Source organism: Anarhichas minor, unplaced genomic scaffold (genome assembly GCF_050575085.1).
Source record: "Anarhichas minor isolate MPS153535 unplaced genomic scaffold, ASM5057508v1 ptg000041l, whole genome shotgun sequence".
Lineage (NCBI taxonomy): Eukaryota > Metazoa > Chordata > Actinopteri > Perciformes > Anarhichadidae > Anarhichas > Anarhichas minor.
The window spans coordinates 1520143-1534795 of record NW_027466487.1 but is presented as its reverse complement, the minus strand read 5'-3'; the positions used below and the strand labels follow the sequence as shown (position 1 = coordinate 1534795).

General features: G+C 39.3%; 4 protein-coding genes across 7 annotated transcripts; 3 read left to right on the top strand and 1 right to left on the bottom strand.

The window, feature by feature from the left end:
* Window positions 1-1307: 1307 nt before the first annotated feature.
* psenen (presenilin enhancer, gamma-secretase subunit) lies at window positions 1308-3601 on the top strand. Its single transcript, XM_076109607.1, has 4 exons — window positions 1308-1465; window positions 1863-1953; window positions 2238-2342; window positions 3017-3601. The coding sequence occupies exons 2-4, from the start codon at window positions 1893-1895 to the stop codon at window positions 3154-3156; spliced, it is 306 nt and encodes a 101-aa protein (XP_075965722.1). The 5' UTR covers window positions 1308-1465; window positions 1863-1892; the 3' UTR covers window positions 3157-3601.
* A 133-nt stretch (window positions 3602-3734) lies between these two features.
* On the top strand, window positions 3735-6564 carry hspb6 (heat shock protein, alpha-crystallin-related, b6). 2 transcript variants are annotated; one of them, XM_076109605.1, is made up of 4 exons: window positions 3735-5041; window positions 5132-5289; window positions 5793-5915; window positions 6007-6564. In XM_076109605.1, the coding sequence occupies exons 2-4, from the start codon at window positions 5134-5136 to the stop codon at window positions 6160-6162; spliced, it is 435 nt and encodes a 144-aa protein (XP_075965720.1). In that variant the 5' UTR covers window positions 3735-5041; window positions 5132-5133; the 3' UTR covers window positions 6163-6564. The 2 variants fall into 2 exon arrangements, with proteins under 2 accessions (XP_075965720.1, XP_075965721.1); XM_076109606.1 differs by lacking the exon at window positions 3735-5041 and having other exon boundaries at window positions 5070-5289.
* On the bottom strand, window positions 6482-11373 carry proser3 (proline and serine rich 3). Of its 3 annotated transcripts, none has more exons than XM_076109557.1 (13): window positions 11120-11373; window positions 10925-11013; window positions 10745-10850; window positions 10364-10641; window positions 10091-10257; window positions 9859-9962; window positions 9130-9215; window positions 8738-9047; window positions 8142-8635; window positions 7875-8067; window positions 7224-7395; window positions 6823-6904; window positions 6482-6633 (listed from the first exon to the last, which is right to left on the bottom strand). In XM_076109557.1, exons 2-13 carry the CDS (start codon window positions 10933-10935, stop codon window positions 6582-6584), a joined length of 2055 nt encoding a protein of 684 aa, XP_075965672.1. In that variant the 5' UTR covers window positions 10936-11013; window positions 11120-11373; the 3' UTR covers window positions 6482-6581. The 3 variants fall into 3 exon arrangements, with proteins under 3 accessions (XP_075965672.1, XP_075965674.1, XP_075965673.1); XM_076109559.1 differs by having other exon boundaries at window positions 10745-10832; XM_076109558.1 differs by having other exon boundaries at window positions 10091-10242; window positions 10925-11373.
* Window positions 11374-11493: 120 nt separating this feature from the next.
* lin37 (lin-37 DREAM MuvB core complex component) lies at window positions 11494-14621 on the top strand. Its single transcript, XM_076109591.1, has 9 exons — window positions 11494-11948; window positions 12119-12194; window positions 12280-12330; window positions 12500-12529; window positions 12646-12731; window positions 12892-13052; window positions 13629-13760; window positions 13925-13998; window positions 14235-14621. The coding sequence occupies exons 1-9, from the start codon at window positions 11915-11917 to the stop codon at window positions 14320-14322; spliced, it is 732 nt and encodes a 243-aa protein (XP_075965706.1). The 5' UTR covers window positions 11494-11914; the 3' UTR covers window positions 14323-14621.
* The last annotated feature ends 32 nt before the right edge of the window (window positions 14622-14653 follow it).

The following is a 14653-nucleotide window of genomic DNA, read 5'->3' as shown; positions in this document are numbered from 1 at the left end:
CAGTTCGAGGAGAGACAAGAGGGAAGGCGCGAGATGGGAGGGGGAGCCGCAAAGCTGCAAGGGAAAGTGAGTTTTTAGGTGAGGCTCCAATTGGAAGAGGGTCGACCTTGTGGTGGTGATTGTACGTGAAAGGTCCATACAGAAATGTATACATAATATTTCATAACTATGACACTTACATAAATTCACTACAGTTGTTTTGATTATTAGTGTCCTTTTTCACACATGATAATACCCTACAGTAGATGGCAGTATGAATCTGTATTGCTGATGATGGAAAATGAAGAGGAAGAAGCAGAAATCGACTTCTATGAAATATAATTTACTTTTAAAATGTATATTATTTCATATATTTTGTATTTTTTTCCCCCCCTGCTTATGTAAAATATATAAAAGAGAATAGCCTTGTCTTCTTCACTTATACATTGATGTTGGCAGGAAATAAATACTCTGTTAAAAATAAATTTGTATGCTGTTTTAAAAATCAGTACTGGGTCTTGGTTTAGATCTCTTAATTGACACCATAGTTCATGTTTGATGATAATTCTGTGTCTAGGCGATAGAAACGTACTAGTGTAGTGTGACATGTATAAAAAGAAACTTGTGGACAGAAAGTGTGACAAAATAATCCCAATTTAAAACATTTTCTGAGCTTTCAACAAAACAAAACAACTTTAGAAAAAAACACAATTTAAGGGGACGTTTTAAGTGAGATTGTTTGTCACATTGGAAGTTATGTGAAAAGAGACAGGCTTAAATTGGAGGGAAGTTGAGTATGCTATTCAAGGATTAGATAGATAGATAGATAGATAGATAGACAGATACTTTATTAATCCCGCAAGGGGACATCTTTTCGCTACAGCAGCCTTTATGGTATAGGTAAAGCATAGAGTAAAGCATAGAGTAAAACATATGAAATATAAAATGAAAATATAAAAATGAAAATGCACAATATATACAATACAAATATTAAATATAAAATGCACAATATATACAGTGAAATAGAATAATATTAAAATTAACTAACTAAACAATAGTGCAAAGATTTAACCAAACAAACAACAGAGTAACTGTGTTATAGTCGTGTGAATGATTTGGCCAGAGGTGATTTATTATAAAGTCTTATTGCAGTGGCCAGGAATGATCTCCTGTATCTGTCCTTGTGCCAGCGGAGCTGGATGAGTCTGTTGGAGAAAGTGCTCCGCTGTCTGTTGAAGATGAACATAAATATACGGGAGGAAGGACGAATTTAGGGGTCAAAACCCCATGAAGGCGTTATGACACTACGGTACAGTAGGTGGCAGTATGCAGTGTAGATTAGCGGATAAACAAAATAACAGACAAAGAAGAAAAACGAAGAAGAAGAAGAATACGATTGAGACGAAGAAGAAGGAGGAAGTCTGTGATTGTTTCTATTTAGTTAATTTGCGACGATTCTCTGACCCTTTGGCCTTACACATACCAGGCAGGTTAAAATACTACGTGAATGTACAGTTTAGTGCCATATATATATATTTTAACATGACCATGATCTGAAGAGCGTAGTGAGTTACTGCTAGGTGTGTTTGCAGCAGTCGGAACAACCAAATGCTACATTGCTAAGCTAATGAAATGCTAACGTTAGCCTGAGGTCAATTTCAAGTCATCTGACTTCGTCTGCCAGCATTAGTAGGTTGCTTTATTGCTGGACTTGTACTCAATGTTCTTCCGATTGCTTTGTTTTAGTCTTGCCCAGACTACCAGACGATTGCACTTTAAACGGAGACACAAACAGCATCACCTTTGTCACAGACGTTGGTATTTGAGTTGATGTTTCGAGCTGATCCTGCACTCTTTTAACTTGTTTTTTCTTTCTGATGCAGGATCCACCAACAAACAAACCAACAAACACAATGAATCTGGAACGAGTGCCCAATGAGGAGAAACTAACCCTATGCCGAAAATATTATTTAGGTGAGCGTACTTAAAAATGAATCAAGTTTGGATGCAAACATCTTTACATTGTAGCTTACTTCCTTCCCTTTGGTTTGTACATTCTGAGTAAATGCAAGTAGTGTTAGAACCAGCCTCCATACGTTATATATTTATATTCAAATTATGTCATATAGTCTCATTTAGGTAAACATTTACGGGGAATCTTTTGTATTGTAAAGCACGAGTGATCTTGAATAGAGTTGCCTTAATATGAACCCAGCAGTATTGTCATTGATGATGTTTTTGCCATCCTTTTTTCTCAGGAGGCTTCGCATTTCTGCCATTCCTGTGGCTGGTCAATGTAGTTTGGTTTTTTAAGGAGGCCTTTATGAAGCCAGTTTACACTGAACAGCTGCAGATCAAAACATGTAAGTGTCATAACTGCTACTTTAATACCAATAATACCATTTTTGTTCCATCATGGTCAAACTACTGTTCCCTTAAATCTTGGTAGTGTTGGGATGACTTTTCTAGGTGAGGAGAGCTTCCTAAGCAGCGTTGGAATAGATTATATGTTTGCTTTTTATATAAAACTTGTATTAATATAATTATTGCATCCACATAAATGAGATCTAAATACATAAGAACGTAGATTTAGGTTTTAAACAGTAGGATTTCATTTTAGGAAAACACTCGGTATGTGATTTGAGAATTATCACAATATTAATTTGATTCATTCTCACGCTTAAACCTATAAAGTAGGACAACATATGCATCACAAATTTCAGGCTAGATGACATTAACAAACATTTACTCTTGAGCTTTGTTAAAACAAACAAGACGGTGAATGTCTCTGTGATTAGTTTTTACTGTTTGAAGAACGTTTCCCCATATCAATGTGAGCCACGACTGATACTTTTGATTTAGAACACGTGTTGTACTATTTAAAAAACATTTTCAAATACTATATTTGCAATATTCTGAGCTTTATTTTTATTGATTTTTAAAGAAAGCTTCAGGTAAAGCTAGGGCATCACATGGTATACCAGTGTGTTCATTGTTTTCATGCAAAGTAATTGTCTCTTGTGTGTTTTTCCTCTAGATGTGAAGCGGTCAGCACTGGGTTTGTTGTTCTGGGTAACAGTACTGACCACATGGATCACTATTTTCCAGCGCTTCAGAGCCGAGTGGGGGGAGGTGGGAGATTACCTCTCCTTCACAATTCCACTAGGAATTCCTTGAATCTTTTCTATGTCTTTTGAAAATAACTAATGATCCACTATAAAAGGACCAGAGAGTGTTTCTTCTTTAACTACAGTGAAAGATTCTGATGAATTGTCTGGTCTCTGGAGGTAAATTTAATGACTGATCCACGTTGAAATATAAATGGTCTAGGATTCGAAAAGTCATGTTTCTTTTTTTGTGCTTGCCAGGGCATTTCAGAAAGTTCTTTGAGTTTCTTTTTTTTTTTTTTTTTTTAGAGTAAGCTAATTAATCCTGTTTACAGTCATGAAATAATCTAACAGTATCTAATAATTAAGTTGGATGTGCATTCCAGTTTGTTCAGGACATTGAACATTAGATTCAACAATGTTTTTTTCTTTTTGTGGAATTTAATATTTGTGTGATTGTGCACCCCAAACTGTTTGTACTTGTATGACTGACAAATAAAAAAACATCCATAATGCGTCCGAGTTTTTATGTTTTCATGTCTTGTATTTGCCACGGCAAGTTCATTCTGATGTTGGAACATCACTGCCCCTCTAGGATCAATGAATCTGTATTGACTTTTTGTTTTTGGTGACTCACTGGTGAGCTATCGTCTCCATATATACTCCTGATACTTTGCGTTGTTACAGAGGCTCCTAAAGTCTGGACAATTACTGGCGCCTGTTGTGAAACCCAATAACTTAATCCCTCCGAATGTCGCCACTTCCCTGTCATCCTATATGAGTCATAACATAATCAGTGCCATTTTTAGTCAGTCCAGTCAAAGCTTTGGTGACAGGTTTTACATTACTAACAGGGAGAACATGTGCCCGCGGTATAAACTGCTGACTTCACTAGAGTGTGCCAATAACAAGTCAGTAGTGTCAACACGAACAGTTCTTTTATGATGCAGGGAGTCCCTTAATAAAACTGATTTATGGGGAGTAAACTAAAAGTCCTTTTATGGACTTTGTACGTTGTTTCAATGTGTTTTGTGTGTGTACTGAGTGAAGATATGGGAAGTAACTAAGTACATTTTATTGTACTTTAAATACACTTTTGAGGCACTTTCATTAATGTTACATTTTTCAGAGGTAAACATTGTACTTTTTACTTTAACCACTGCATTAAAATGATACTTACAAAACACAATATTACAACACTCCCAGGTCAAAATGTTCTGCTTTTGATACACACACGTTTAGCTTTAAGCTTCTTAATTGATGAATGCAGGACTTTTACTCGAGATGGAGTGTTTTTATATTGAGGCATTGCTACTCCTACTTAAGTACATCATTTGAATAGTTGAAGCATCACTGTTCCAGTGAGTGATGGAGGGGGGAAGCGCATGTGCTCTGGCATGTGTTAGGGACGTCGCTGCTGTCACTGTCTGTCTGACATCAGCTCACGAGGGTCACAACATCTCTTTTGAACTTATTTTTGGATAGACCTTCCTTGACAACCGACCTTAAGTATATATTTCGCAACAGGTCTTATAAGAAACCGTGAACAGTCTGTTTGTATCGGTGCCACCAACCCTCGGTATAAGCTGCGGGCTAAAACATTGGCAAAAGCTAATAAACACGTTAATTGCCATTAAGCTCGCAACAGCTGTGCCGCTCCCAAAACAATACACTCTCTTCCTATATAGCCCTGCCTGAACACCCAAGGGTACGCATCCGGAACATAACAGAGGCAAGGTGCCCCGATGTGAATTCCCAGCTTATTATGCAACTCCAGTATAAAACACAGCGTGACGGTCAGCCACGTCAGAGCTAGGAGCCTGGAGTCAGACAGACGGACGCACCATCGGTACTCACTGCACAACCGTTTAGGTCTTGAGTCAAGCGGAGGACACGAGCAGTGAAACAGGGGCAGTCCTTTTGCTCACTTATTTGATCAGGAAATTGAGGAAGAGGTAAGTTGTGGCCGTTGTTGTATTCCTTATAGTGTTGCAAGCTGTGTCCTCAACTGCTGTCAACTCAATTGTTTCCCCTTTACTTATTAGAAATGGACTTCATCCTGCCATCCACTCTTCCAGCTGGAGGTATCCCATGGCAGAAGGTTATACCACCTCTTATTCCTCGGCTGAATGGGACTTACGGACAATGTAATTGGTCCCCGAAATTACTGATTCCAGATACTGATAATACCAGCTCTGCAGAGGTAGGTCATTTCACTATATAATAGGTATGTTAAAAAGGTGATTGCATTTATTTTGGTTCAATAAAACTGCATAAAAACATAAAAAATACAGTAATATCAAATAACCTTTTACCAGGGTAACTTTAAACGGGAATTTCCCTCATTTTTTTAAATTGGGGAAAAGAAAATTTGATTGAATTAAAAAAGAAATTGTGTGTGTATATATATATATATATATATATATATATATATATACACAGAGAGAGATAAAAACAAAGACTCAAGGTCCACCTCATAGCTCTTTCAAGTTCATCTTACAGTCATAATCAGATGAAAACCCTGAGATGCAGTTGAAAGCCCCCCAGAAGAACATTTTTGTCAAACTACTGTTTCCAAGGTCAATGATGGACTTTGACAGATATTTATTAAGAGTATGATGGCAAATAGGAATTTGTTGGCTATTTGCTGTGCTTTGAGGTATTTTATTTCTATATAATATACAGCGTTTACTTTTGTGTTGGTAGGTGAACTGTGATGACAGTGGTTTCACAGTTCAAGTTGATGTAAAGCACTTCAACCCAGAAGACCTGATGGTCAAAGTGATAGGAGACTTTGTGGAAGTGCAGGGAAAGCATGAAGAAAAAAAGGTTGGTATTCTAGGAGGGATATTACTGTATTTCTTTTAGTTTATTTACAATAGCTATGATTTGTCTTATCCTCTACACTTGTATTTCATAGGATGGTTCAGGGGTTACAACACGGCAGTTTAACCGCCGCTACCGAATCCCAAAGGGAGTGGACACCATGGCGTTGGAATCAGCGGTCTCTCCAGGTGGCATCCTTATCATATCTGCACCGATGCTGCAAACAGAGGACTCCAGAATCCTGACCTAATCCCATTAAAACCAACCACTCAAATCTCTGCCATCTTCACCACATATGAAAACAAGTGCATACAGAAATAACTTCAGGCCCCTTCAGTCACAGCAACACGCAGCATGTGCCAAAACACCCATTTGTTCTGTTCCAGGCACTGTTTTAATATTCCCTGCTCCGTGAGGTTTGTATATACTGCTCTTCTATTACTCATCAATCTTACATGATGTTTCAAGGAACCAGTCTTTGTAAATATTCTGCGTTCGAAAGTTCAAACTGTGTGCAACTTTTGTAAAATGCACTGTATTGTAATTGTGATTAATGATGCACGCAAACATATTGCCAAACTCTTTAATGTGGAAATACTTCTTGAAAAATAAACTTTATTTCTTTATAAAATAAAAAAAGTGACTACATCAAGTGCCTCTCGTCAATGGTCAAGTAACTTGTTGCTCGTCCAGGAATTCATTCAAGATAGAGTCCACTTCACTAAAAGGAAAAATACAGAAGATTATTTTTCTGGAATTTGGGGTGCTGTGTTTAAGGATTCGAATAACATTATTACAGCTACAATTCTTAGGATTTCAAGATGAATGGCCTTCTGGGAACATCCTTTACATAAATGACGACCAAACATTCGGCTCGCTGAACCATTTAATCGATCGGTTATTATTTTACCTGATCTGCTCCTTTACCCATTTCCTCTGCTTGCGAAGGACTTGTAATAAAGGGTCGTCTTCAAACTCTTTTTCATCTGAATCTGAAAAAAGGAAAAAACAGTAACGTAAGAAAGTTGATAATGGAATATGCTCAGCATGTACATACAGCAGATCAATACTATAAGTTATTGTTTTCTTGTTTAAATCCTTGAAAGGCAGTATGAAGTTATGAATACCGTGAAATTCAACATGGATCACAAATGTTACAGCATTCGCAAAAAAATAAATAGAGAAAGCTCTTGTGGTTTTAACTTAAGTTGTGGCTATATGTTGGGAATATAAACTATTCATGGGTCAGAATATATTCCCCACGATTAACTCCAGGGTAAAGATTGGTGCTCTTTGCCGTCATAGGCTCACCTTCAGCTTCCTGCAGCAGCTGTGAAATGACCTCCATGGAGTTCTGTGCGTTGCATGGAGGAACTGAGGATTGTGGAGGTGGAGAGGCAGTGCAAGGAGGAGAAACCGACGTGACGGGGGTCCTTTGTGAAGGAGATGGATCCACCGAGGGAAACAACACCTCTGAAACTACCTGTCGAGGCCCAAATGAGAACACCCTACAGATTAATGCAGCTTTTGATAACCATAACAACACTATACAGCACCAAAATGATGATGCATGACATCCAAACAACACAAAGTGTGCAGAGCGATGGCCGCACAATTCAAGATTTGTGGTAAATAGAGTATTTAAAGAATTCCTCTCATCTCATTCTAACATGGTTAGACATGAACACCTGCGTATCTTAAATTATTTGATACGACAATGACTCACACACAGTCTATCTCGTGAAGACAACTACTCAAATATGGGTGTTATGAATCCTCACAAACTACTGTATTTTAAACAGCAACACACAAATATTTCAGTTCATCGCTTATACTGCTGGCAAGTTATGAAGATATTCTGACAGTGGGGAAAACATTAAGATGAAATATGCAACCAGCTTTCATGAAGCGCTTGTGTTAATCACACTACTTAGAGAGCATTAAAGGAAACAATTCGAGAACCTGTCCTAAGGCACTGTGGATTGGAGAAGGGGGCGGTGCCTGATCGCCAGTAGAGCTCTCACTGGAAAACCCCTGGCTTCCTTCCTGTTGCCGCTGCTCTGCCCATGGCAGGACTATTTTGGGAACGTTTTGATGTGAGAAACTCCTGTTTGTAGGACCAGGGCCATCATCATGTTCCCTATCCACAGTATATCTGCAAGAATACATGTATTAGGGCATTCAGACATGATTTTGATTTTACTCAGTGTGCATGATTCAAGACTATACCTTGTGGATTTCTTCTGCTTTCTGAAGGACGGTGCTGTCTTCTTCTCATTCTTCTCTTTCTTGTTCCTCTCAGACCTTTTGTGGCGAATAAGCTCCGCTCTTCCTATAGCTCCAGATGATGCAGGTGGTGGGGATGGCATACGCTCACGACTACGTCCATCAGTGAAAGTATTCATCGAGTTTCCAGGGACTTGGGTCTTTTCACAGACAACTTTGGTCTGAGACTCATCTATACTTTCTGAAAGGTGTTGATGCGTGCTAGCGCGAGATGACTGGATGGGACACGGCAAGACGTCACAGAGTAAATGCATGTGGGCAGGCACATGGGCAATGGCCTGTGGTTGAGAAATTGAAGAGCCAGAGACAACAAAGGCAGGGAAGGGAGTTGGATCCGAAGCTTGGGGACATGATCCGTGGGCTTCTTTGGTTTGTGGCCGGGGTGCAGGGATGTGCGGACGTGTAGATTTTTGTGAGAATTCAGGAGGCTGAGTAATCTGGTGTTGCGAGAGATAATGCAAGAAAGAGGAATATAAAATAATTCTGAAAATCTATTAAACAAAACATATGGAGTAAATATTAGATATTTTGACTCCAACCTTGTAAGCCTGTCCACTGGCAGAGGGATGGCTTGAACTGGGCGCCTGCCAGCTAAATATGGGACCATGAAGACTGGAGTGTTGCAGGGACTGCGACCCCTCCCTGGCCTGCTCCATCTTTCTCCTTAAACGCCACTGGAACAAGATGTCCTCTTCCCGGCGTGTGGGGGGTACCAGAGGAGGAACGACAGAGGAACTGGGAATCAAAGGTCGTCGCACTGGCTCATATACGCTGACTGGAGAAGAGAAATCTGAGCATTCCAGGCCCTCTGAGCTGACAGGGATAGATCCATCACTCTGAGAACATTCCCTGTTAGAAAGAAAAAAAAAAAGTTACTTACATTGAAGCAATACATTCATTGATCATTAATGTTACTCGTTGGTCTTCATACCCTCTCAGCAGAAGTCTGCCAGCCTTTTCTTGAAGGTGTTGTATCTCTGTGTCATCAAATTCACCGTGAGAGATGTCTGACAACATCTGAGAAACAAGCAGAGCAGACAGAACACTGAACAAGCCACAATTTTGCTCTTGATATTTCAATAATAAGAATACTCAATACGGTGTAACTGAATAAAACTAGACAATTAAATTTGCAGCATTTGAGTAAAAACAATCTGATCAGTCACATTGTCTGGCTACATATTGCTCACATACTGAGCGTATACTGAGGTCCTTTTATAATGTTGTGGGGGTAAACATTTGACACAAGCAGGTTGAACAAGCCATGAATGTATAAAACACGGCTGCATAAACAATGGCTTCTCGGGCATTTAGTAAACACAGAGATTTCCAAATGGTCCATGTGGTGTGGTGTTGAAATGCAAATATTTATATGCACACGTCTCTGCTGCAGACATTCTGCTTCCCAGGCATTCAGACAAAGCTGGCATAAACCAGGGCAGGACGCAGACCCAATAATCCATTATAATAGCACACACAACAAATAAAAAACAAGATGGAACAGTATCTGTTTTTTTTTTTTTTTTACTTTTAAAAAAAATAAATATGCATTCATAGGTAATTTCCTCCAAACAATGCACAAGTTATTTCTATTTAGTAGAGAAAGATATTAACAGGCTATATTGTGGCTCAATCCCAGTAAATTTACAAATGCACTCACACTGAGGGATCCTCTGCATGGGGAAAGGGATCTGTCATGTCGATGCTGCCCAGCTGGACTGAAAATGGCGAGTCCGTGGTCCTCTTTCAGAGGCTGGATACCATCTGTGCAGAGGAAGAGATTCAACAGAAGGATTTTACCAGCAAGGTTGCTTTTCACATTGAAATCAAGGGGCTGGTGGTGACAGTTAATAACCCCATACATTAAAAAAACACAGTAAGTGAGAATGCACCTTTGTCTGTTGTTTTAGTGGGTGTTGAACTGCAGGGTAAAGATGAGGGTGATATCCACCAAAAGGGCTGCTGCTTCTCTCCATCGGCAGAAGGGCTCTGCTGGCGCTCCTCACGACTCTGCGGTCGACCGTGGCGAAAGCGATCTATGTACCTGGGAGAGCAGAGTCTTTTCAGTGCGATAAAAAGTTCAAGAGGATTACTTCGGCACTTACGGCATAGGCACGGCTACATGTGAGGGTATGGTCTCTAGACTCTATGAAACTAAAACATACTTTGCCAGCACTGAATCTTGCTGAACTCCTGGCTCTGAGGAATCTGCGGGTTTCCCTGCTCTCGCAGACTGGGGTTTGGGTGTCTCCATGTCAGATGAGGTTGTAGTGCTGGAAGGAGACGATCCACACTCGGTGGAGGGCCAGGACTCTGCAAACACCGGTTGTCCATCCGTGGCAGCAAAACGTTGTTGACGTTGCTCAAACAGCTGTTGGGTCTCCGGGCACAGAGTCTGTAGTCGTGAACTGGATCGCGGGTTTGAACGTACAGGACTTAAAGTCTGCAAAAGAACAACAAAATGTATATGTTTGCATTGGCTGGATGGAAAGCAACATAAGAATCAAACATGTCTTGCTGTGTATAAAGTTCACTTAAAAACATACCGTGTTGTTGTTTTTCTTTGATAGGGACTGGTTACAGGTTGGGTGGTAGTATCCCTCGCCCCCTCTGCTCAGTTGAAAGGGATTTTGCCTGGAAAACACAGGACTACTGTAAAAAACAACACACGTATGAACGACAGTAACTATTGTAAGGTACTATAAAATACAATCTTAAAATATTACCTGGATTTCATTACAGCTTTAGAACATCACAGGTGACGACGGGATGTGCATCACTGTGCGTCTGATTTATGTCTGGCCCCAACTAAGGTCTTTGACAATAAATTATAGTTGGATCAGCATGGATGGCTGACTGTGTTACTCAAGCATACCATAATATAACAGTTTATTTAGAAAGAGGAAGACCACATCACCCACCGGTCTTCAGAGTTGACTTGGCATGTCCACAAAAGTAATTTACCATGGAGTCAAACGCCAGTAGGACGTAAATTGTCCATAAAATAGCACATTACGATGCCTCAGGGGACACTTAGACGATCTATTAATCAAACGAGTCCAACGTTGTAACTGAAAACATAATTACTATGCTCTTTTTGACAAATATAACATGATCGATGAAACCAGAAGAAAGAGTCCCTGTTTATGCCGATCGTTATTTACTACAAGACTTGTAGCCAATAGGAAGCGAGTTTAATGTGATGGACGTAAAAGGTAACCAATCACGAGGAATGTCCTCGCAGCAAAAGCGCCAATCAGGTCATAGGAAACCGACAGCGCGCGGAAGAGGAAAGTCTGCAGTATGCGTTGATCAGATCAAAAAAACATGCTAAGTTAGCAACGGTAATTTAAGATAGCAAGTGGCTACGGTCCGATACAAAATAAAACGTCCAGTTTGCAGTTTATTTCCATGTATTTTTTGTATTGAAATGGCTGTGGGTTACATTTACTCAGCTAATCGCTATAATAGGTAAACAGACTTGTAAACTAACGTTAGCTTTAACGTTATCCAATGGTCACTGCTAACGCAGAAGGTGGCTAACTAATCGGCCTAAATCTAACAGCTAACTAGCTACGTTCGCTAACGTTAGCAAGCTAACGCCCTGTACGTTAGTATCATATATCGGTCTCCTACAGTGAACTTGTGGTTATATAATTCGCCATTTTCCCCAATTAACGCTAACGTTACCTAGAAGTTATAGCAAGGTGGAGATAATGCACCACGTCAAGATAAAGACTGAAAGGCCAGGTGAGTAACGTTAACATTATATTTTCACCCCAAGGTTAATTCGATTTCCTAAACGACCATTGTATTTGGTTAGGAACTATTGACATTTAGTAATAAAGTATGCATTCAAGATTAAGTCTTTGTTGTGAGTAACGTTAATTCCTGTTTACTACTTTTGTCATTACTTGCAGATGCAGAGGGGCCTGGTGCACGAAACAGATTGGATGCAGTGTTAAAGGGACTGGTGGAGAGGAGTGAAAGTGAAAGGTTGGTAAAACTTTAAAGTTTGACACTCATCTAGTAATTTTGATTACTTTGCTATTAGACTCATATCGTTGTGTTTTTTTAACAGGGAGCAAAATGAGGGTGATACTGGAAAAATATCAGCGGACTCCTTAAACAAGTATGGATCAACGATTTGGATCTGATATGTATTTGTCAAATGTTGCAGAATGTATGATACACTGCAGGTGGTGCTGTGAAATGTATGAATATCTGATATATTTACACCACATTGAATATAAAGTGCAAAAGCTTGTTTTTAGATGTCATGTTTCACTTGCTTTCTTTAGGGATTTGTCACCATCGTCTGCTGGAAAAAGGCAAGTGTCTATTTTTCAACTGAGCTGTGTATGTCTGCACAACATAAGAGATTTAAAAAGCTGTAACGTTTGGGATTTTTTTTTTAAAGTTTCCATCCTTGTTTTGATTTTTCCAGGCCGTCAGCTCGATTTCCACAGCACCGGAGGAAGAAGCGTAAAGAGATGGACGAGGGCCTACCAGAGAGCAATCAACACAAACAAAGTAAACTGAATATGCAAATTTTGAAAACAATTCGGGAAGAAATTCCACTACAGTGAACATCCTTTTTTGCTTTCAGTGTGGTCCCTTTGCCTTTAACTTCATTGTACAATTTCTTACCCTTTCTTTGTCTTCCCATTTTTTGTCTTTCTCCACTTGTTAGATGCTTACATTATTAAGTTGTTTGATCGCAGTGTGGATCTGGCTCAGTTCAACACCAGCACACCACTGTATCCTATCTGCCGTGCCTGGATGAGAAACAATCCTTCTGTTCGAGTGCCGCCTGCTTCCCCAAGCCCCCCACACATTATGGTGGAGGAAGAGGTGAGGCCATACAGTTATGTCATCACTTTTCTATGCAAACATCACCATTAAGTACACAAAGTAAAGTATAACGTCAAATGTTTTTTTTTTAGAATGGTGTTTTTTTTAAGTATCTAGCTTTACAAAGTATGGAAGCTATTATTGTGGCCAAAAGTATTATGGTAAACAATATTATGATATTTCATCAACTGAATTATTCAAAATACAGCACAGTCTTTTTTACACATCTGTATATGCTTTAATATATTTGTCTGATTTCTTTGATTAAAAGTATCTATAAAAGGCTAAATGTTTGTATGACAAAGCCTCGTATTGATGGTCTGTGGTAACAGTGGCTCTTAAAGCCACTAGCGCTTCTCTGCCTCTGTCTGACCAGCATAAGGGCGCTCTCTTGTGGCAAAGCAATATACAAATACTAATGTCTTTGGAATTTACTTTTAGAGAAAGTATTTAACAGAGTACTTAAAGTACAAAAGTATTAGAAATTTCTTAGCCCTACAGATGCCGTTATGCCATAATTTTGACAAAGTGGCTCTTCAACTTCATTCCTTACTCAAATTGTCTTTTTTTTGCCAGCCTACAGACATGATCAATGGTAAAGGCCAGAATGTGTACAGACTCCCTCCTCCAACCTCCTGTCCAATCAACACCTCCGGTGAACCCGTCAATCTCAGGATCCCACAGACTGAGAAACCCACTGTTAACAAGGTTCTGTACATTATATGCAAGAGAATTATTGATGGTGTTTTACTTGCATAGGGATAATAAATGAAACACATTAACATCAAATTAAATATTTAAAAGTGAACTAATGATTTATAATTTAAATATAGTTATAATTAACTAAATCTGAACTGTTTCTCTTTCCACAGTTGACAGATCCCCTTCCTGTAACAGGTTCTCTCATATGTGACCACATGGAACGTTGGAAAAAGATAAGGCAAAAGTATGTTCTTTTATTGAAAATAATGACTCACATTTTCATTGACTTTTGTACGATAGACAACCCACCTTGAGGTCAGGGTTTACCCATGGGTGTTCTTGTGTCACTTGCTGATATGATGTCTGGTCATGATGTACAATTTATGTGAACATGTTTGCAAGTTAGATTTTTGGAAGAATACTGAAACATCCAAAAGTTTGGAACGAGTTGAGCTGACACATGTTGGTCTTTTTTCCTAGATGGAAGGAGTGCTCTAGCAAGAACCAGTTAAGATACAGCGAGAGTATCAGGGTTCTTAAGGAGATGAAGGAGCTCTATGATCGCTAACTGGCTTGTACTGTGGCTCTCCACCACAGAATGGACTCCAAGCAGTAGTAAAGGAGCCATGGTATATAGCAGTCAATGTTTGAGCACACCTGCTACGTAATCAGACTCACAGGAAAGCATGAACATAACCTTGAGCCTTAAATATGCCATGTGTCCTATGCATTGCAGAAGAAATATTCTACAGGATTGTTACGTTTTTAGAAATTTCTTGTGCAGGAATTTGTTCCAGTTTGATATAGGACTGTTTTATTAATAAAAATTCTTTGTAGATGTCTGATTAAACTAATCAGTTTTCCAGACACACTGCCTCCCTCCTTCCTGTGGTATCCTC